Raw genomic sequence first — 24,588 nt, 5'->3', positions numbered from 1 at the left:
TATATTCCTGAAAATTAGCCTTTATCAATAAAATAAGCTACGAAGAATGTTAAATTCTACCTTAATCTCTATACCCAGATTAGAAATGAGATTATGGGTTAATTATATTTATACAAACACACACATATGCATGAAATTCATACAAATATATGGAGAGGATATATTTCATTTTATAAGCAAACCAAGTCAATATTATAAACCAACAATGTATTTTACTAGAGCTCTAAAGAAGAATATGTACCTTAGTAATTTAAAAGTGTTTTTCAGACTGTCACTTTTGTCAATCAACAAATATAAGGTTAACCCATGACTAAAATGCCTCTAAAAACAGACTTTATAATGAACATGTGGAGTAAATTATAAAAGAGGAACCCAGTGTGCTAATATGGAATGGAGAGATTTGAAGAACGTGGGAAATATTTATATAGTGACTTCATGTACAAAAAAAACAGATTAGGTTTTAATTGATAAGTTATGTAGACATCACACATATCAGACTGCAATTAAAATAAGATCAGTCATTATACATCATATACACACTATATACATGTGTATGTATATATATACATATTTCACTTACATATCTGCATGTATAAGACATAAAACAATTAAATAAGATCAATCATTATGTACCATGTATACACTATATATAGACATATAGATGAGAAAAAGAGAATGCAACATAACTAACACAAAAGGCTTATGCTAGCGGTTCAATTAATAAGAAAATGGCAGGGACTGACAACTGACTCGTTCTATGTGAAGGTGTTTCTGCACCAATAGGAAGGTTAGAGGCAGGGGTTAGGGTTTAAGGGGACTCTGGGTAACGCGCCATGTAGTGAGACATGTTGCTTTTGTGAGGGTGCCCTGTCATATCATTTCTTAATGTGTTTTTTTTATTCTCATCAGAGAGCACGTTTATTGATTTTTAGAGAGAGAGAATGGGAATGAGAGAGAGGAGAGAAACAGTGACACGAGAAACTTTGATCAGTTGCCTCTTGTATGTGCCCTGAACAGGGACCGAACCTGAAACCTAGGCATGTGTCCTGATGAGGAATCGAACCCCTAACCTTTAGGGGCACAGGACAAAGCTTCAACCAAGTGAGCCACACTGGCCATGGCTCTTAATTTTCTTTAGAGTATAAATGTATTTATGTTCTCGTGTGTTTTTGTACAAGGGTCTTATCTATGTTCCAAAAAATAGGCACTGTTCTGTTTAACCTGTTCTTCGTAATACCTAAGCAAAGTAGTAGCACTGGCATTTTAATACAGTAAATGGCAGTAACCACGGGTGCATGTCAGGTCTTCAAAAATAAGGACCACTTCTTAATGATGAAGAGAAACAAGACCTTGAAAACTTATTTGCAAACTTTTACTTGAATTCTCTCTCTCTCTCTCATATACAAAATGTACACTTATTCTTCTTTTGTTTTTAAAATGTTTTCTTTTTTTAAAAAAAACTCACTAACTATAATTCAATATATGGATAATAATAATATTGTAATTTACTCTAAATAGAAAAAGTTTAAAAAGATTGTAAGCAAAAAGCATGATAAAAAACACGTTATTCCTCTTTTAACTAGGCATATAAAATGTTAAAAATATTTAAGGATTTAAATTAAATAAAAATAATTTATACACAATTATGACTGGACATGGAAAAACAAAGAAAGCTGACTGTCACACTGAAAAGGTTGCTAAAGAGAGTACCTGAATAAAATATTTACGAGTGTGGTCAGGTCTAAAATTGAGAAAATGGACTCAAGTAAGCTCAGGATCTATTTCATGGATAATTATGTATACATGACCGACTTTACAGAGCAACCATATTGGTGCAAATTAAAGATCAGTATTTCAAATATATTTTAAACGAGTGAAAACAGTTAGTGATCTTACTATGGTGATCTTACCCTGGTTAAACAGCTGAAGGAGAACAACTGAGTTTCTAATGATGCATTCTGAGCACTCTCTTCTTTTTTTAAGCTGATCATTCTTTTTTTTTTTTCATGAATCTTGTTTTTATTTTTATACACTTCTATTTGTAAATGGACAATCACTAAACAATATTTAAAAGTAAAACTGTAAACTATACTTGTCTGAATAAAACAAAATTTTTCTTCATTTTGTCCCACAATGAACTAGAGCTTTTTTCTATGCATACAGATAGAGTATGGAATGCACGGGAAAGTTTCTAAAATATATTTCTTCACTTCTAACATGGTAAAAAGATCTATCATTTGTTGCCAGGGTTTCTTGGCCCAAATCCAAAGCAAGATGACCTTGTCCTTGAACAAAATGACAGGATATTGCTTCCCCTCCCACCTCTCTGCTTAGTTAGCCTGGTGGAAAACCTCCCCAGGAGCTAAGTTTATTTCATCTCAGGAAATGTATCTGTCATTATAAACAAAATAAAGATCAGATAAAGAAAAGGCGGAGTCGTCATCTAAAAGAGGAAGAACCTAACATCTATAATTAATCTTGGTGCTATTTTCTATGTTGCTAAGAACAATGAATCAATCAAATTATATTAAAGAGACACTGTACTCAACATTCACAGACAAGGTCAAATTGTCATGGTAGATAAAAACAATTTTTTTTAAAAAATGAGTTTTCGTAAGCCCATTCTAGTTCAAGATAGAAAGAGAAGGAAGAGTGTGGATGGAGAGGAAGAGGGGGTTATACTCCTTTGTTGGATCCCCAAATTGTGGTCATTAACTTGTCAGGTATCCTGACATCTTCCTCTCCATCCCGTTTCAACCTGCTCTCCCTAACAGAATCCATTCCATAGTGATTATCTCATTATTTGTCCTCATGACCTTCTGATTCTTCATGTCCTGCCACACTATCCTCCTTTGGACCCTCACACGTTCTTCTTCCCTCCTAGAAAATCCTCGTCTGTGCTGTGCTCTCAGACAGCTAACAGTTCTGAATTCCAACCATGTGCTAAATACATAACCCGGGGAAGGTGGAGAGATCCACTCAAGATAAGATTTCTCATCTAACTGTAAAGACCAAACCAATTTAAAAGCACCAATTAAGAAAATTAATAAAATTGAGCATTACCTATTAAGTGCCACAAAAATCATCTTTTAGAGAAGGTACACCCTGGCTGGTGTGGCTCAGTGGATTGAGTGCCGGACCGTGAACCAAAGAGAGGAAGGCATGAATATGAAGAGGCAAGGAGCAAGTGAAAGTTAAGCAAAGAACACTATAAACTGGGAAATAGGAAAAGAAAGTGAGACTAAAGTGTCTGTAATAGATCATCTCATCCTAAGTTTTTTAAAAAGCATAGTTTGGGCAAAAAAAAAAAATGTGTTGGTAAGGGAGAGACTGCACATGATAGAAGGCCTTTGTGACCAAGAGGAATTTTGACATATGCTTCTCCATGCTATCCTCCATGCTTCTTGGTTAAGAAACTTGTGAAATGACGAAACTGATATTTATGGCCACAGATGAGCCATGGTTAGTATGCACTTCGGAGGGGTGATCATGAATCGGGGTTAGGCTCCGTGACAAATGCAGACTTCACTAAAGCAGGAACGGGAGACCAAATAGCGCAACCCAGTGCCTCCAAGAGAACCCAAGTGGTCCAGGTCGGGCTGTCAGAAGTTAAAAGGGAACGGAGAAAGCTGAGGCACCACGTTTATGCTTAAAAAGTTAAGCAGCAAAATGAGAAGAGAGGTGATGGAGCCACACACAAAAAAGCAGGAGGAGGAAGGAAATGGACTACACAGCATTTATTCCCGATCATCCCAACTGAAGTCTCAAGGTAATATCAAAAAGGACAGATGCATTATTAATTGTACCTGTCAAAAAGTAGGTTTCTGAATTATTTTTGTAAGTCCTATAAAGTAATTTTGATCATGACATTATTGTTCTTTTATATTCAGTGCTTGGGATGTCATCTGTGCTGGGCCAACCAGAGTCACAGGAGAAAAGCAAGTACTTTTTTGCAAGCCATGTCTTCCATTAGCTAAGACCAGCTCTCATCAATCTGAATCTACACACCTGACGGAGACTAAGTTTGGCCATGGAAGGAGAAATAGTGTTGGTTTGCAGTTAAAGAAGGGCTGTGAAATCTGACAACCCTGGTTCCAATGATGATGGCTCTACCACTAACTACTGCTTGGCAAAAAAAATGTTTAAGTCTTGCTAAGCCTCAGTTTCATTATCTCCACAAAAGGTGATAACACAGCTTTCTTTAGAAGGTTCTTGTAATGATTAAGTCAGATACCATGTAACATAGTGACTGTCATATAATAGGTGCTCAATAAGTGACAGTTGTTGCTATTTATTCCCTATTTAAGTGAGGCATTTTGCTATGTACACCTCTTTTTAAAGTCTTACTGAATCAGGGCTGAGGTTTTACTTATTTAGTTAAGTATGGCACACAACATAATAACTTCTATAAACATGTACAACTAGAAAATAAATAATCAGTTTGGATAGTATCAAATTGACTTAAGTGATTCGTTTTGTTTTGTTTTTTAATTTACAAAGTTTCAAAGTCATCCTCTAGTGCAGAATTTTTAAAAGGATGCTTAAGAAATACTATTTCCATTCAATAATCTGAAGCAGGCAAAACAAAAGCAGGCACGGGGGGTGGAGGGGGGAGGTGGCTGCAGGAAAAAATACAAAACGGCTGAGTCCTGGCCTTGTGGCTCTGAGTCCTGGCCTTGTGGCTCAGTTGGTTGGAGCATGGCCCTGTACACCAAAAGAGGCTGCAGGTTTAATCCAAGGGTAGAGCACATACTTAGGTTACGGGTTCAAGCCCCAGTCCAGGTGCCTACAGGAATCTACGGGAGCCTACAGGAGCCAAACAATCAATGTTTCTCATGTTGATGTCTGTCTGTCTCTCCTAAGTCAATAAACATATCCTCAGGTAAGAATTACAAACAAACAAACAAACACTGGTAATAGGGTGATGACACCTCTAATGTTATCCGAAGGTTTTCCCTCGATTGACCGGGTCTATGAAACTTTCTTCATGTGACATCTATTAACAGTCTATACAGTCAGTGTTTCACTGGGTCTTTTGGAAAATTCAGTTTTATTATACATTTTAAGAAAATGTTAATAATCTCCTTTTATTTTCGAAATTCACAAAGCACAAGGTTCCTCTGAAGGCGAAGTGAAGGCACCCAATGACTAAAAGAACACAGACCAGGGCTGGATGCACTGTGCATGACACACGGGTAGGTGTATTAACAATTGTCACACGCACACACACACACACACACACACACACACAGAGCAGAAAGAGGAGATGTGCTAAAATACGTAAAATTGACTACTTTAAAGGGTAAATGTGGCTTCACTAATCCAAAAATGCAACTAAAAGAGAAATTCAACAGTATTTATTGTACCCCTACCATGTGCCAGCAACTGAGATACGCACTGAGCTACACAGAAAATGAATAAAGAATAAAAGCCTGAAAGCTCTGAAGATTCGGACAAAGTAGAATAACTGAGTTTACTACTTGTGCCCAACCAACCGTAGCTTTAAAAAGCCCCAGGTAATGTTTTTTTTTTCCTTTCAGTACCTTGCTTCTTTCTTCTGTCATCAAAGAAACAAAGCCACTTAAAATGCCACAAACTTTTTGAAGAAGCAAAAACGGAAATATTTGTGAGTTTGCTACATTTTACTCATTTAAAATTAGCTCTGACATTATGTTCATAAAGTCTCACTGGTCAAGAGAGGGCACCTGTCACTCACTTTTGCTCCACAAGGGTTTTCTGAGTCACCTATTATGTGAGAGCCAGAGCAATTACTCTCCTATTCAACTCCTTGCATATAAATCAACATTGGAAAGGTCTGCTCATGGAACAGCAAAGTCCAGATAATCAAAGGACTCATCGACGAGTACGTGGTACAATCCGGATATCCTAAGCTGCCTACTCTGCCACAGAAGATGATGGTCTGGGATGGCAGATTCTACTACTTCCGTCTGTAACAAACGCATCATGGGAAACACCACTCACACGTTTTCTGGAAACTGCTTGTTTCAAAGTTACGTGATGGCTAGTGTTACCCGTATTTTGCCACGTACAATGCGCACTCATGTTTTTGTGCGCACCATGCATGGGATTATTATTCCCTGGGCATGTCATCGTTACACCCATGTATAACGTGCACCCTTACTTTCCCCTCAAAAATTTGGTTGAAACAGCACGCATTATACAAGGCAAAATACAACACTTCAGTCACGGCATTACACTAAATTTCAGTAAAACAGAAAGCTCTTGTCAGGAAATAGACATATTTACACAATAGGGCACAAGGCACCCTAGTTTACATACTGTCTACTGTTATCTGTCACAATCGCTCGTTTTCACAAATCTTGTAATACTTTTTCCTCCCTTACCAGAAAATAGTTGTAACGATTTTCTTTGTTGATGAAAATTATGCCATCACTAATAAATACTCTCGCCCTTGGTTTGAGAAAGAGCATACTAGAAAGGCACACAAAAACCCTGTGATTTAAAACTCTGCTTCTAAGGTTCCTCAAGTATAGTTTAAGTAACACTCTCACTGTAATTTGAAAAAATCATGACTACAGAGGAGGCTCATTTCAGAGGCTCATTTCAAAGGCCCCGTTAGCAAAATCGAACTATGGTGGGACTTCTCTGTAACGACCTTCCCTATTAGAGAAATTAAGTACAAGGCTGGTCTTATTTTGGATTTGGTCCCAAGAGATTTAATTAGTGAGGTACCACAAGGATCTCATTACGAGGGGCCCGGGCTCCAAGCACAGCTGCATAGTAACACGCTCCCAACACTCGGACTTAAGAACATCCTGTAGTTCATTGGGAAAGTGCGATAATGCTGTCCCAGTCACTTCACGTAAGAAAAGCATTTAGTCAATAATTTTGTTCATAATGATGAACAAAACCAAATTATACACATAAACCGAAGCATCTCATACTCTAAACTCGTGGCCTTCTCTGCCTATAAATTCCTGAAGCCTCAGCGATTTGTCTCCATTTTTGAGTTTAGCATCTTACGCTTTTGAGAATGCACAAAGATCATTCTACACCCTAACATGATACCTCCTAGATGCTAAGAAGTGAAAATACGAAGGTAGACATTTCTAAAATACTTAGACTACTATAGAAGCTGCTTAAATACATGTGTTTTCATTTTGAGCATTAAATAGCCATATACACATAGAAAACATGAGTTCGCATGATGACAGAAACTTCCAACACGGTAACATGAAAGCAGCCCTGTGAGAACTCCCGTTCCTGTGACAGGAGGCTCACACTGGGTGGCGGCCACAGAAAAGTGTTTCTCACAAACAGCAGCAGCAGCAGCTACAAACAGCGGCCGCCTGTGGGATTTCAGCGTGACAAATGCATCACTGACTCATGGGATCAATTATAAAGAAGCATTACTTGTGACCCTGAAAAAAATTCTGCGTTTTCATCTCCTATTAAAACATGTTAAGGAGTCAGAGGAGTCCCACCAATCATTTTATTAGCAAATCAATAATTGAAGCTCTCCCCCCCTCCCTCCCTCCCTCAAACCTCCCTGTGAATTCCTTACTACAGACACCGGTTCCCCACAACCCTTCTCATCATCTCTCATTAAATCCAACTATAAAAAAGCATTAAAAAAAAATCTACTCAGGTGTTACGTTAACGCTGAATTACCAAGCTTTAACGTTTTAGTATAAAAATCAGCTGTCCGGTATTTCTCAACATTTGCGATTTTGCTTTAGTTTAAATTTTTTTAAATCGCGACAGCATTGGATGCACAAGCCACTTGTAACTTAGCCACCCCCTCCTCCAAGCAGACTAGTGTGCCCCCTAAAAGCCCTGTCTCCCCTGATGAGCAACAGCAGTAATTCCCATTGTAAAGCAGTTCTCCGTGACACGCTACCAAAGCACCAGCGGCGTTTGGTGATACTTACTGAATGTTTCTCCTGCTGGCCCACAACTCCATGGTTAGCTGGGATTGCTAGTGGTTTCATAATGAAGAAACATATGCTGAACTGAATTTACACATCATGTACCAATCTCTCATGGATGGCACGTCACCCTCTACAGCATTAAATTAAAAGAAAGAAGAAAAAGAAAGAGAGAGAGGGAAAAAAAAGAGGGAGGAGGAATCCATGCGGCAGCTTAAAGTGTCACTACTGGCAAGCTGAAAAAACCCTTCACACTTGTAGACCAGAAAAGGAATCTGAACAACCCTGTTCATCTCCATTTTTATAACGTTGAAACTCTAACCATCTTAGGCTATGACAAGACTGAGGAAACCTTAGACAGCTCTCAGTCCTCCAGGAGAACAAAATCATTTCTGAGACAGAAGAACAAGAAGCAAAAAAAAAAAAAGGAAAAAAAAAAGCTAAAATGGCTGACTGCACACAGACTCCCCTCAAAAGGCTTAATACAGAATTATATTAGTCAGGGTGGTATGAGAACCAGTCTCTAGCATTCATCCAAGCATTGTTAATACTCTTGTTTCATTTGCAATCACACATACGATCCCCTCCAACCAAGAAAAAAAAAAAAAAGAAAAGAGAAAGAAAGAAAAATCAGGGCAGAGCGTGTGAATCGGGACCTCCTCCCTAGCTGCTAATGATGCTGACAGAGTGGTGACCGGTGATCTCCGTCCCACTCCACTAACCAAGTTTGCACAATTAATCTTAGCAGCATGACACTGATGGACATTTAATTTAATGATGTCTGTCCCTCACACTCAACACAAGCATGACTGCTAGCAAGAGAGTCACTAACAGAGACACAGCACATGCACACACACAATCTCGAGAATCATGAGTCTGAATGTAACACACCAATATAATTACATTATTGTGCTTACTTTGGAGGACCATGGCTGCAGGCAGTTGGCATAGCAACGCACAAGGAAAGCCATTTCCTGGGTAGAGAGAAAGCTTCCTTTTCTAAATAAAAAATTCCTCTTAGGAAACAAACGGCATTGCTGCTTCCTGCAGAAAGCAAGACACTGTAGTCTGTCTCTTAACCTGCAAGGCTCACACTCAATGCAGTTCCAGTGATGTAAGTAGATTTCTCTCTCACCCTCCCTCTCCCTATATACACTGAAATATTCAGCTCAAATGGAACACACATTCCTTAAGGCTCGCCCCCTCCTCTACTTAACCATTTCACTCATTAAGGTAGCAATGGACAATTCAGATAAAGTAACAAGCTCTTGCCTGTATTGTATCAGCGGCTGTAGGTTAAGCAAGTCTCAGAGGGATGGAATCCATTGATTGCTGACTCCAAATAATATCACTGAAGACAGGGTGGGAAAAACGGAGCTAAGACTTACTTGAATAGCTTTGAACTAAATCATGATTTCTCACCAAGGTGAAGATAAAGGAATGGATGTGACCTCTTCCCCACCCTCAGGTATCACTGTGCTATTGGAAACAAGTATCTACCCAAAATTTGCAAAATGCACATTTAACAAGCTTTATATAAATTTAGAGGATGTGATTTTCACAAACACCCATATACACCCCCCCACCCCCTGCAAAACACGCAATGCCTTGCAAATAATATCAAAATAAATCCACTCAGGTGTTCTTTTAAAGAATTCAAATTGAATGTAATTCCATTATGAACTCTTAATTTCACCCAGGTTAGTTATTTGAAAGACACAGTTGACAAGAAATAAGAACATTTTAACTCTGAAGCACTGGGCAGTTTCTATAAAAGTATGCATAACAGAAAATAGATATGAAAAATCCAGCAATTGTAATAATTAACTTTGGAATTGCCAGTGCTTGCTAATCTGTATTTCTTGTCTACCTAACACTGCCCCCATACTAGTCTCTTTGCTTCTGCCCCCTCCCATATTTAAGGATAACCATTTCCTTCACAACTTTATGCTGTATCCTTCTCCCCATCCATGTCCAACATGCCCTTTTCATAGACTCCTAATATTATCCATCATCCCTCTTCTGCCATATATATTCGACATCTCTCCCTCAACTAGTTCTCCATACTGGCCTTTAAATATGTTCAGGTCTCTCTCAATTCAAGAACAAAATAAACCCAGAAACTGCCTATGGATTCTATATTGCCCCATGGCTGCAGTCTAATCTCTCCCCACTTCACAACCGAATCTCTCAGAAATTATCTACTTGACTTCTACCAAGTCCTCAATCCACACACACCTCAGAAGCAACACCATCATGGTTCTATTATATAATTTATACACCTATGAGTTATCCTCATCACCTTTCTCCATGTCCCATCAATTAAAATGTCCATCAATTAAATTCTTAAATTCTCAGCCTTGTCTCAACTTTAGATTTCTTTTTATCTCTGCTATCATCCCACTCCAATCATTATTTTTTTGCTTTGAAAACTGCAAAAGTCCAGTTTACTGAACTGTCTGGAATAAATTCTAATCCAACCCACCCAACCTGTTTAACCTACTGCCTCCTGGGATCTTTTAAAAACTACAGTCTGGTAATTCCAAATTCATCCCTGGAGCCCCATTTTCAAATTAAAACACATGCCCTCAGCATACGGACTAAAACTCTTACTACAGTCTGCAAGATTCGTATGGTTTCAAGACTTAGGCCACGCTCGTGCGCCCACTAGGTTATCTGGGCTGCTCCTGCTGACTACAGAGAGCAAGGGGGCTCCTCACGTGTTAATTCCTCTGCCAGGAACTATCCTTCACCTCCCTTTCCAGACTGACTTCTACCCCACCCCCAAAACATGGGTGAACTGCCCTTAGAGTTACCATGATACTGTGTATCACTTCCTTGCAGCACTTATTAGCACTGTGATTTTATATTTAATCACGCAATCTTTAAGGCAGTAATGTCCGCTTCCCCTGCTCCATTCTAATCTCTATGGCTGGCACTGCATTTGTTTTTGAGTCCCTGCAGCTGTGGTACCTAGCACGGTATATGGTAGACACTCACATACTTTTTGAATAAATAAAATCTTCACTGACTGAGAATGGACATTCATTAGCAAGACCAAGTGTGATCTTGTAAACTAGTTCCTGTAAAAATTTCATACTTTTCTTTAATAGCCAAAGGAATGATGGAAAAGTAAATGGTACTGATCTTTGACACAGGAGCAATGGCAAATTAATAAAGCAAAGATAGTCTCAACAAAATGGTACTGAACAATGGGAGATCACATGCCAAAAAAAAAAAAGGAAAAGAAAAAACCCATAATCTAGACACAGACCTTATATTTGTACCCTTCACACACACACACACAAAATAATAATTTAAAAGGGATCACACACAGAGTTAAGTGTAAAATGCAAAACTGCAAAATTCCTACAACAACAGAATAACAGGCAAAAACCTAGATGAACTTTACTATAACTGCCAAAATTTGGAAGCTACCAAGAGGGCTTTCAGTAGATAAATGGAAAAATTACAGTACATCAAGACAACAGAACATTAGCACTAAAAGTAATGAGTTATCACATCTTGAAAAGACATGAAGGAACCTTGTAAATGCATAGTCTTAAGTGAAAGAAGACAATCTGAAAAGGCTACCTACTCTGCATCAAACTATAGGACATTCTGCAAAAGGCATCATTGTAAAAAAAGTTTTTTTAAGTAGTTGCCATGGGTGGAGGGAGATAAACAGATGAAGCAAAGAAGAATTTTAGAGCATAGAAAATACTCTATATGATATTATAATGATGTATATACGTCATTATACATTTGTCCAAACTCACAGAATATACAACACCAAGAATGGACCCCAAGGTAAACTAGGGACTTCGGGCGAGTATTGTACGTCCATGTAGGTTCACCCTTGGTTTAAAAAAACAAAGGTACCATTCTGATGTTGACAGTAGGGGAGGCTGTGCATGTGTGGGTACAAGGGACATATGGAAAATAACTGTATCTTTTCCTCAATTTGGTTGTAAATCTGAAGCTGCTCTAAAATATAAAGTCTTTTTAAAAAAGTAAATGGTGTCAAAAGGGAAAAACAACTCATGTTCATCTGTGAAAGAATGTATACACAAAATATAGTATATACATGCAATGAAATATGAGTCTTAAAAATAAAATTCTGCCCTGGCTGGTGTGGCTCAGTGGAGTGAGCACCGGCCTGAGAACCAGAGCGTCACTGGCTTGATTCCCGGTCAGGGCACGTGCCTGGGTTGTGGGCCAGGTCCCTAGAAAGGGGTGCACAAGAGACAACCACACACTGATGTTTCTCTCTCTTTCTTTCTCCCTCCCTTCCCCTCTCTCTAAAAATAAATACATAAAATCTTTAAAAAAATAAATAAAACTGTGTTACAAGCCACAAGAGTCCATCTTAAAGACACTATGCTAAGTGAAGTAAGTCACGAAAAGACAAACACTGTGTGTTTCCCCTTATGTGAAGTACCTAGAGTCACCAAATTTACAAACGGAAAGGAATCTGGTGGTTGCCAGGGGCTGAGGGCGGGGGGGGGGNCAAAATATAGTATATACATGCAATGAAATATGAGTCTTAAAAATAAAATTCTGCCCTGGCTGGTGTGGCTCAGTGGAGTGAGCACCGGCCTGAGAACCAGAGCGTCACTGGTTTGATTCCCGGTCAGGGCACGTGCCTGGGTTGTGGGCCAGGTCCCTAGAAAGGGGTGCACAAGAGACAACCACACACTGATGTTTCTCTCCCTCTCTTTCTCCCTCCCTCCCCCTCTCTCTAAAAATAAATACATAAAATCTTTAAAAAAATAAATAAAACTGTGTTACAAGCCACAAGATTCCATCTTAAAGACACTATGCTAAGTGAAGTAAGTCACGAAAAGACAATCACTGTATGTTTCCCCTTATGCGAAGTACCTAGAGTCACCAAATTTACAAAAGGAAAGGGATCTGGTGGTTGCCAGGGGCTGAGGGCGGGGGGGGGGGGGGGGGGGGGGNCGGGGGGGGGGTGGGGGGGGTGGTAAATGATAATGGGATGGGGTTCCAACTTGGGAGGATGGAAAAAACTCTGGAGCTGGACGGTGGTGGCGGCTGCATCACAATGTCAATGCATCTGATGCTACTGCATTGCATACTTTAAGAAAATGGTTAAAATGATCAATTTAAATGGTAAGCATATTTTACCACAGTATTTAAAAAGTTAATGGTGCCCTGGCTGGTGTAGCTCCGTGGATTTAGCACGGGCCTGGGAACCAAACAACGGCAGTTCGATTCCCAGTCAGGGCACATGCCTGGGTTGCAGGCCAGTTCCCAGCAGGGGGTACCTGAGAGGCAAGCATACACTGATGTTTCTCTCCCTCTCTCCTGCCCTTCCCCTCTAAAGATAAAATTTTTTTAAAAAAAGTAAATGGCAACTGAAGAACTAAATAGTCCAGTTCCACAAATTTCATCCACCTACCCTATGTCCCACATCCCCATACGACAAAAACTCTACTCCAAGTTTAGGTCAGACGACCCCTGTGGTGATACGCTCTGGCCTTTTATGTGAAGGTTTCCCATCACTGGCTTCTCTGGAAAAACGTGCCACTTCTCTCAGGAAGGAAACTAACCTGATTGGGGAACCTGACAGATGAACTTGGAAAATCACACTTCCTCAGGCACCGATGTTTTTTTGTGCTAAGACTGGTGTGATTTCTCTCACAACCTGGCTCCCTGCCTACAACCTACATATCTTAAAACTCATGAACACCGGAATTTCACTATCCATAGTACCTTGTACATGGAAACGAAATTATGCCAGTTTATACAATATGCCAAACACTGCTTAAGAAATGAAATACAAACTGAAGACTTAACAGAATCCCTTATTCTACAAACAAGAATAAATCATGCTTACCCGAAATAGCCCTTATTTGGGTTATATTTACACCCCATTCCTTAACTATCTAGGTTTAGCAAGTACCAGGTAAATAGATCCAGCTAGAAAAAGGACATTGTCAAAACTGTCTGCCTCTGTTTCAGGAACAACTAATTAATGATCAGCAACAATGATCCAAAAGATAGAGACTACTTACATAGTTTTGGAAACTACTTAATGCAAAACCTTTCCACTGTCAATTTAATGCTGTTATATTCATGTATTTTTTCGACCTAAAGTAGTCACTCTTTAATTACCATTAAATTGAGAAAGGGGTCCATTCTTCTCAGTAATTATTAATCACATTTGGTATTAATATGTGTTTATTTTTATAACATTTATTTATAATATCTATAGTGTTTATCCATAGATTTCAATGTGCTTTACAAACATTTGACTAAACTTGGTCAAAATCCAAGTGAAGCAGTAAAATGTAATGCATTCATCTTTCATAGGAAAATAAAGTGTGTAAGATTACAGAGTTAGAAGTTCAGAATAATACAAAATAGAACTCCAGGTTGCTCATATAACTCACTTCACTTATCCACTATATGTTGATTTCTTCCCTCTTTCCCTACCCTAGAGGAAAAGCTATAGAGGCTGGAGAAAAACCTGTGGGAGAGGCTGGGACAATTTCTTCTTTGATGTCCAGAAATGATAAATTTTATAATTTTGATTCCTAATGTTTTATTATTCACCAAAGAAATGGCATTTAAAAATGCTATTTTCTATATGAATTCACCAAATCAATTTTAAGCACTAAGCAAATGCACAATTAAGTTATTATCCTAGGTATGGTCAGAAGTTTTACTTCTTTTCTAAATCCAACATCCCTCCCATTAATACTACAGTTTTTTCCCCACAAGAAAAGTTGATTACCTGAAAGTCCTTCCTAACTGTTGTTCAGTCTCTCATTTCATATCATTTCTTCCCCCCTTGGGCATACGTCTGACAGCTCTTCCACACTGACCCCGCCCAAGGCAACCACAGAGGAATCCAGGCAAAATTTTATTTTTTCTACTCTGACCAAATAGAATGGTCCCTTCACATTCACCATTAAAAGTAATGTAATTATTTAATAAAATAGATACTGACACATAATAATTATTAAAGAATTATCTGAGTTGGATTTAAACACAGGCTTTACAAATATAGGAAAGCTGTTACTTGACTTAGCACTTAGGAAGATCCAGCTGAGAATCCAGGAAGGATCAGCCAGATACATTCCAAAGATATGTTCCCAAGAAATCCTTAAGTTATTGAAAAAGTTTCTGACAAACTTTTATGCTGTGTCTGATTCATAGTTGAAAAAATAATGCAGTAACCTATCCATAATAAACAGGCTCCATACAGGGGGAGGCAAAAGAAGGTTTACAGTTGTGAGTACATGAAACACAGTTTATTATTTTATTATTATTAATGACTGCATTATTTTCTATATGAACAACTGTACTTTTGCCCAACCCTGTATTTGCATGTAACATAAGAGAAAATTTAAAGACTGTATGTGAAAACATGAAGACAAATAAAATTTTTTAAAAATAAAGAAGCCTGTAAGTCAATGAGAAATCAAACATAGGAAATATAAAGCTTTTAAAACTACACTTATTTGAAAAATAAGCAGACTTTAATAGCTGATTTAACAAAGCTTATCTCATTTTCCTAGAACCTATTTTAAGCAAGTATCAGACTTCACCTTGAAATGCTCAAGGTTGCAGAGGTGGGGAGACCTCATACACTGGTTGCAAATCATGTTGCTGCTTTTTCTAGGGACTAGGGCCTCCAACTGGGCTGCTGACCTTCCGTATTTCACAAAGCACACTCCAGATGTAAACAGCAATCACTATTTTATTACTAATTTAGGAGGTAACATATTCCCTTATAATTAATATGTTTGCATAAACACAGTAAGTTGTTAATTATCCCTCCATTTTTATTTAACAAGAATACTGATCACAAACTGGAATAAAAGCTAGCTGAAGGCAGGGATGTGCAACATATTATTTATCCGATGCTGTCAATAGTAAGTTATGCTTTGCTCTAATAATTCACACACAGTAATTAATCAAAGAATTAGTGCATAAGTGATTGCAGTGAAACTTTTCAAAAATAAATGGTCAAGTATCACCACACTAGCTTTAGAATGAGGAAACACACATAGGATAGCTGTGTAACCATAAATAATGTCCAGGTTGTTAACTGACAAAATTAGACTAAATCTAAAGACCTATGTGTGTACCATCCAAATGGCACTTGTACAAGCACAGGATAGGGGAGATCAGGTTAGAGGAGCAATTCATGGGGAAAGAGAGGTGGGAAGGTGAAATGGCCCAAATTCCATATGAGCCAATGTGCAACGCCTTAAAACCCTACTATGATCTCGACTACATTGTCAGCTATAATGTCCAGAATACAGAAGACAGGAAGGTCTACCGTAATCTGCATTGTAGGGTATTGCAGGACCTTGTATAAGTTATAGCAACCTGTTACAGACCTCGTGACTCAGGGGAGATGATGAGTATACAGTATTCAAACAGCAGAAAACCTAAATGATACGGTGTTTAGGAAGCCACAAGAAGTGAGGAATGTTTAACCCAGAGAAAAGGCTTTATGGAGTAGGATCTCTTTAAATACCTGAAGCACAGTAATATGAAATGTAATATGAATTTTCATTTGTATTGCTTTAGAACATACCTAGCACCCTGAAGTAAAATTGCAGAGAGGAATATTTCAGCTAAACATAAGGAAAAGTGTCTTAATAATTAGCCCTTTTCTACAATAATAACTGCTCAGATTTTCTAAATCCTTACTTAGTACCAGGCAGCAGGGTACAATTTTGAGGCACAATATGGAAGGACTACCTCACAAATATCAGTGCCAACTGCAATTTCACATGAAAGGAAGGAAGGAAGGAAGGAAGGAAGGAAGGAAGGAAGGAAGGGAGGGTGGGTGGGAGGGAGGGACTGAATGTCAGTGATTGTAAGAGAAAATAAATAAACTGAATTAGGTAGTCTGGCTAGGAGATTCCTAAAATCCTTTCAAGTTCTTAAAGTTATCTAACATGACTGTCACCAAACATTAGCTGCTAGCAGAAAGCAAGTAGAAGAAGTAATATGACGCAGAATTGCAGAAAAGAAAGACCAGGTGAACAGAGATTAATCCACGCTGGGGTGAAACTTCCTGGTGGTAACTATTCTTTATTCTGAGAATTTTTTCTTTTTACTGAAGCAGTCAGAGGGGAATATTAAAATGCTCTTACTTTTGAAAAAATATAGTGATAATCAAACAATAATTTAGTTTTTTTTCCTTTCCAGACATACATGTCAAATTTAAGTAAACAGTCATTTTCATAAAGTTAGCAATAATGTGAATTATTAAAAATTGTACATAACGAATTAGTTTTATGGAAGGTTTCAAAACCCTCTTGAAATTATTTAATATACATTTTCAATATTCTGAAATACTAGCAAAACATTTCCAATATTTTCTGGTGCAGAAGCAACCAGTTTTATGACAGTGATTTTCAGCCTCAAAATATGACGACTACTTTTAGACAACTGCAAATTGTTTTGGTTCCCACTTTAGAAAAGATCTTTCAGCAAGATATGTTCTTTATTACTTGTAATATCAGTGAATCTAACTTTTCAAATATTCTAATTACATAGTCATCCTTTTCATGAAATGGTATTACTTGCCAGTGAAAACCCATTTCCGTACTGGAATAATACAACTAGAAAGATGAAAGAGAAAACACTGTGCTTTGATGATGAGAGATACACAGTTCCTAAAGGGAAAACCACCGCAACAAAAAAGAGACTGATGAGTCAAACAAAGCCTATCATCACTGCAAATGTAACTCAGTGATTATTCTTCACATTGGACAATCTATGTTCTAGACTATTTCTTTGCAAGGTTCCTAAGTAGCATGCATCTAAAGTAAGTAATTTTATGTACTGGGAATGGGAAATGGCCTATGTCCATGTTTGACTCTGAGTAACCAGGAACAGTGAACACCTTAGCTAAGCTCGTTGACGCTAGCATTCTTATTTCCCAACAGAGGAGACCACCATTACCTAGAGTGCAGAACTGCGGGGAGGTTTAATGGACAAAACCTGTGAGAAAACATCTAGCTGACTGGTATATGTCATAAACGTCCAGTAAGGGTCAATTTTGTTCTTTCAAGATATTCTAAAAAGCTGGCTGCAGTTAAGCTTTGGGCAACCCATTAATTAATGCTGTAGAGATGGCTGGGACTGAGAGCCTCGTGCAGATATGCTTGCATAGAACTGTTAGTGCAGGTGACTTACACGGCCACTCCTAGAAATATAAACTAATGCTAATTCCGGGAGTTTGGTCCAAAGACTCAACGTATAACTAAATAGTGCCAAGCAGCTACTACAAGCTGCACCAAATGGAGACATTGGCATACAAGATACTATCAGTTTCCAAAGACTCTACTGACTCTTAGGGAATTTAATTTTTAACAAACATTTTCGCTTTAAAAATCTAATGTAGTCAAATAAATATCAAAACATACAAGCTTTGATAGTGGTTCAAGAATTTTCATGCTAAAAGAAAATGACAGAATTTATAAATGGAAGCACTAACTGATGGATTTCATTACCAGGAATAGAATTGTGACTGCCCCTCTGATGTAATTAAATATGTTCCAGACAGGAAATGCTTCCAAGTAAATTTGCCTGGACATGGAAGATTGTCTCAATATAGAAAATGCTTTAGATGCCACAGAAATTTTTAAAATATTTTCTTGAAAATGAAGTCAGCTTGCTGATATAACCACATGAGCTTAAGGTGACAATATTCAACCTTCCTCTCATAAATAAATGAATAAACAAAGCCCAAACCGCATATCTAATTTCTCCCTCTCCCCAAAAACTCTAAAAAGGCAGTTAATATTCTACCTGTTCATATTTTAGTTGCACTTTGAAAATTTTAATTACTACCATGCTGATATTTTTAAGAGGATACTAGTAGAATATTTAATTACATATCCAACAATTACAATTGTTCGAATTGCTCACAACTGGCCAGAAGGGTGATATTCATGTAACATGATCTCTCCTGGTTGGACAATAAAGTAGCAATTCACAATATTAACACAGAACCATAGGTCTATAATGAAGCACTAAACACAATAAGTCATTCACTCATTCATTCTACACTTGGCCCCCAAGACTAAGTGGGATCATACAGAAAACAAGAAATTGGGAGTGATCTTCAAAAGTCACCCTAGGAGTTCAACAGTGTGTATAACATAAGCAAAATATATTGTTCGTCATATGGAATGACCACTAGAAGACTGTCTTAGAGCAAATGTGTAGCAAAACCTGTATTTCTTGATGGCTTTTATTCATAGGAAATGAAAATTATTTCAAGGATATAAAGCAAAATTAAAAATCGGTTGGGTCAAAATTTAGAAAGATGTATCACTCAATCCACTGGACTTTTAAAATTAAAAACAAAAACCAAAACGAGGACGATTAATACACACAAACTACAAGAAAGCACAGTGTTTACAATAAAGATAAAAATATAATAGGGAAAATGAAAAAATCGTTTAAAGCAGAAATTTAAGTGAGAAATAATTCAAGAAGCTATACTGATCACTAACCCCACAGAACATTCATATGGACATTTTATCTTCCACCAAGAGAAAAAAACCATTTCAAATTTGGGGAGCAAAGACATTTCCAGTCCATTTCAAAGGGGGCTTTATCTTTTTAGAAATTCCGCTTTACTTACTGAACCACACTGACTCTCAGAGCACACTCATGAGTAGTAAATCCAGTGTGTGATGGCAAAGGAAACTAGCCACTACTGCCTTAGAATAAGCAGAACAAGTGGAGGCAAAAGCAAAAAAGAATCCAGTAAAAATAAAAATACTCCAAGTGGAGGACAGCAAACATAGAAGAAAACTCTAGAAAAGCAGTCGCTTCGAGACTAAAGAAGCGTTAAATACGTTGCTGGGTTATTTATTTATTTTGCACTGTCAAAATGAAACAATTTGTGGTAAATCAGACCAGATTACCTTGCACATTAACTATTAATCACCCATACAATGTTGTCAAAATTACCCATGCTGAATATCTTTGGAGAAGGTTTGGTAGATAGGGGACCTAAAGCTGGTCTAACTGGTATTGGCATTAAGACCAAAACCCAGTTTTTAAAGGTTACTTAAAAGACAACTTTATAGTTTTGATAATATCATACTTTTATGCCAAAATTTGCATAAAAATTTAAATATTTAAAGTTCTTGCATATTGGCTGGTAATTATCTTAATAGGAATGGAAAGACAGAGAATATTTTTGGAGGAGGGTGTAGAAAGGACTTCAAATATTGAATTCCTCAAGGAAAAAATGCTCTAAATGAGAAATATGAAGTCAATTAAGAGAGAATACCTTGGAATATCACTACTCTAAACTACAAAACTGATTGTTGGTAAGCATCTAATACAATTAAGATATTTAAAACACAATTACTTAATGTAAAGCTCTTTAAACCTCTTCTCATTCCATCCGAAGTTACCTTGCAAGCTTTCCATTTTCTCCTAATACCTACAAAGGAATTGAATGGCAAGGTGGAAAAGAAAGTATGGGGGAAATGGAAAAGGGGATACAGGAAAACAAGGTCAAGGCCAGATTCATAGGCCTGAGATTTATGCCGTCATATAGGGCCTTGTGCCCAGAAGGACCCCTGCACTTGGTTTATTTTATGGAACACTATCTTTATTTGGAAAAAAAAAATGGACAACCTATGTTACTCAGACTTAGGTATTTGGCAGATATTTTCTTGAAAATGTACAAACTGAACTTGTCACTGCAAGAAAAACGATGACAGTATTCTGTCAATGATAACATTTTAGCTTTAAGAAAAAATTAGACTTTTGGAAATCTGTAACAAACACCATAAGCCTGACAATGTCCCCCAAATGAAGGCCTTTTTCTATGAGACTGGTAGTAACTTAACAAATACGATTTTTAAAAATATTGTACAACATGCCAAAATTTGGAAGACTGCTTAACATACCGACCAATGCACAATGTCCTCAAATCACGCATGGAGTCAACAGACACATTCAATGTGTCAGCAAGAACACCGGGCTTTGATAAAGGAGGCAAAGAAAAGCCCATTGATATTATCACAGGTTCCTCATTCCAAGGAGACCTCTAAGGAACTATGTCTTGCCAAGCTTTGGTGAAGTGAGTAAGATTATATGAAATAAGAATAAGATTATTTGAAATCAGTGAAATAAATAAGATTATCTGAATAAGATTGTTTAAAAAACTATTAAAACACTCCTCCTTTTTCCAACTACCTATCTGCGTGAGGCCAGGTTGTCTCCATATACTTCATAGACTTCAACCAGAAGAGCATATCATAGATCGAATACAGGAGTAAACATGAGAACCCAGCTGTCTTCTACTAAACGAAATATTAAACATATCTGCAGAAGTATGTAACAATGCCCCTTTTCCCATAACTTTTGCTTTGTAAAATAGTTTTCACTTAAAAGACCTGCATATCAATGTATAAGTTTATTGTTTTTAATTATTGAATGAATAAGTACTTTAAATTTTTTCAGTTTTAATTTCTAATACGGCAAATGGTTGATATTGATAACTCATACAGACAGAAGTTTGTTGGGAAACCTTGGAAACTTTTAAGGAGTTCTGAGATAAGCTGGACAGCCGCTGCTCCAAGAGATGAACTAGAAAATAATCGGCCTCTTCGCTCCTTTGCAGGATCCACAGTAACCGGCCGTCTTTGGATTCTGTTACGACAAACCCCAAATTACGTAAACTACTGCTGGAGTTGAACTTCAAAAGCCACTCGCAGAAGGGTTAGCTCTTCATACTCTTCCTGTCTAATTAAAGTTAGTACCAAAAGTCAGGCAAACATTTATAGCAAGTAGAAAAAAAAGACTGAAGCCATCAAGTGCTCGTCCATAATGCCCATTGTCAAGGGCATCAACACCATCAAGAATACCAACGATGCCTAAATATTCTCCATTCTCTGCATCCCACTTGGTTGGGGATAGGCTGATTTCACAAATTAGCAACTGGCAAATTAACCATTTTTCTAAAAACTTTTCTGAGTATTCTAAAATTCCTGATGATTCAAAGCCCTGGCTGGTGTAGCTCAGTGGATTGAGTGCAGGCCTGCGAACCAGAGGATCGCAGTTCGATTCCCAGTCAGGGCACATGCCTGGGTTGCAGGCCAGTTCCTGGCTGGGGACACACGATACATTGTGTGTTCCCGGCAGAGGCAACCATACACTGATAATTCTCTTCCTCTCTCCTTCCCTTCCCCTCTAAAGATAAATAAAATTTAAAAAAAAATTTCCTTATGATTCCAACAGCTTCTTAAGGTTCAGTTTAAAAATACAAAAAGGGAAAAGTATACTAATAAATAGTGAAAGGAAACGTTACAATTTATTTTGAGATTTTAACTTTATTTTTTTAGCATTCCCAAATGCCTTCTGGACTGTTCTACAACCACAGGTGAACAACTATCATTGCTATCCTCATAGACGTCGGAACAAAAAAATCAAGACAACCTGAATTATTTTCTTTTTCATTCTCAAATTCTTCCCTTCTGAATTTAACCCCGCATTTATCCCAACCAGTAATTCACATTTCATATCTGGCACACTCTGCTGCCACATCATTTCTCTTCTGGGCCAGCAATTCCAAATTCCATGTTATATTCAATGATCCCTATGTTCCACTTGAAAGAGAAAAGGGAAGACTTAAAAAAAAAGTCACCTGATCCCATACAAAGTCCATAATACAAATACAAATAATTCCTCAGTAAGGCATTTTGTTTTCCAATAGATTCTCCACTTATTATTTTCCAAAATATCTTAAAGGTTTTTTTTTTTCAGTGTGTGTGTGACCTATACAATCACACAGGATGCTGGACACAGCTGTGAACTCACTCTGTTCATGTGAGCCAAAAGGTCACCACTGAAGGTCTTAACAATACTGAACCATAAACTCAACAATAGTTCAGGTAGTACATTTAATGGTTTATATATATATTTTTTTACCAAAGAAAAGAGAGAAATCATTTATTATGTACTTTAAATGGGTGAACTGTACCTCAACAAAGCCATTTTTAAAGGTATGTTTGTTGTTAATCAAGTTTTTTTTAAAAAGGAAAAGTTTACTACTGAGATAAGGATAATGACTAATTTTTTGAGCAACTTTTTACAGACATAAATATGTATAACATAGAGTAGCCATTTTGAAATTATTTTAATATAAATAAATGACTTAAATCTAACACCCACAAACTGAATAAAAGGCTAGAGTTTCCATCAGAGGTCAACAATATTTTCTAGCTAATAGAAAAGCACTTCAAGTTAATAATGTTTTTAACACTGGATTCAAAATCCAAAGAGAACATTTCTAGTCACCCAGAATCTCAAATAGCAAAAACAGACAACTTGCAACTGGTAACTTAATTATAAAAAAAATCAATTCAGCACTGGTAGGAAGTAGTTCTTAATATCAAAGTTGATTTTTCCAAAGAAAAGAGATATTTTTCAAATCACCATGGAGTACTGCAAAACCTCATGACCAAAAATAATAATAATAATAATTAAAAACATTTAAAAAGTCACATGAACAAATACCACATGGTCTCACCTTTAACAGGAACCTAAACAACAAAACTATCAAACAAGCAAAATATAACCAAAGACACTGAAAGAGACAACAGGCTGACAGTGTCCAGAGGGAGAGAGGAGGGAATTTCAGGGCAAAGGGGGAAGGGTTTACAAGTATAAAAGACACATGGACAAAAAGTAGGGGGGTGGAAATAGGAGGGAGGCGGGAGGGTTGGGTGGGTGGGCTGGGATGGGAGTAAAAGACAGAAAAATGTACTTAAACAATAATTAAATTTAAAAAAAGAAAAAATTTAAAAAGTCACAGGATAAGAAATGAAACAAAGATGAAAAGGATCTTCACCAACTTTTAGCCAAATATACTTAAAACATGTACAGGCACAGAGAGCCACCAATGTTCACAATTGGAGGCAGGACAAAGTGTCAGTGATCTTTCTGACAAATAAATTGCTTGAAATATTGCATGACTTGCTATACAACACCCACCCTTATTACTTTCAATTTCCAAGTGCAACCCAAAGATGGGTCCAATTATGACATCAATACAAGCTTTCTTTCAAGATGGAATGAAAGAACAGTAAATCCCAGTGGACACGGTAGTTCTGCAGCAGAGATGATGTAATATACAAAAATAGACATCCTCTAACAGAAGCTGAAACTTGGGTAAACAGCACAGTGCATGCTATTCTCAACTGCCTTGCATGAATTTGCAATGCATGCTGTTAATAGCACGAGAGAAATCATTTTATGGTTTAAACTGCTTCCTGACTTACATTTCAATTCCTATACATCCTCTATATTGTAATTTCCCAATCTGTGTAAATTAAATCAGCATAAATACCTGATTATAAGTGCATGAAAGAGAAACAGTCCCCTCAAAGCAAGGAGATGGAGACCACTGCAGCAGTTTCAACATGCTGCGATTTGCCAGAAATCACAGCACATATGGCACAGTATTGCTACGTCCACCTATTGTTCAAAGATCTTTCCACAGGGAGCCTTCTGCAGGATTTTAAAATGCAACATGATCTAAGTGAAGAGGAACCAGTAAACCTGCTGATAATGAGCGTGAAAAAGCAATGGATACTTTTTACAGTGCTCTTCAAAAAGACTCGGATGCAAATAGAAGACACCAGGCATGAGTATG

General features: G+C 37.4%; 1 protein-coding gene across 12 annotated transcripts in view; it reads right to left on the bottom strand.

The window, feature by feature from the left end:
* Positions 1 to 24,588, bottom strand: part of RAPGEF2 (Rap guanine nucleotide exchange factor 2) — a 219,966-nt gene that overhangs the window by 76,519 nt on the left and 118,859 nt on the right. For 2 of the 12 annotated variants that reach the window (XM_037058311.1, XM_037058312.1), the window contains exon 1: positions 7,914 to 8,036. The exons of 8 other annotated variants lie outside the window; for them this stretch is intronic. In XM_037058311.1, coding sequence (XP_036914206.1) covers positions 7,914 to 7,973 — 60 coding nt within the window. In that variant the 5' untranslated portion in view covers positions 7,974 to 8,036. Of the gene's footprint in view, positions 1 to 7,913; positions 8,037 to 8,827; positions 8,897 to 24,588 lie in introns of those variants that run through there. 2 more of the 12 variants (XM_037058313.1, XM_037058314.1) reach the window with 2 other exon arrangements.

Source organism: Sturnira hondurensis, unplaced genomic scaffold (assembly GCF_014824575.4).
Source record: "Sturnira hondurensis isolate 20B ecotype Veracruz unplaced genomic scaffold, ASM1482457v3 Scaffold0010128, whole genome shotgun sequence".
Classification (NCBI taxonomy): domain Eukaryota; kingdom Metazoa; phylum Chordata; class Mammalia; order Chiroptera; family Phyllostomidae; genus Sturnira; species Sturnira hondurensis.
Note: the sequence above shows the minus strand (reverse complement) of the source record. Positions and strands in the feature narration are given on the sequence as shown.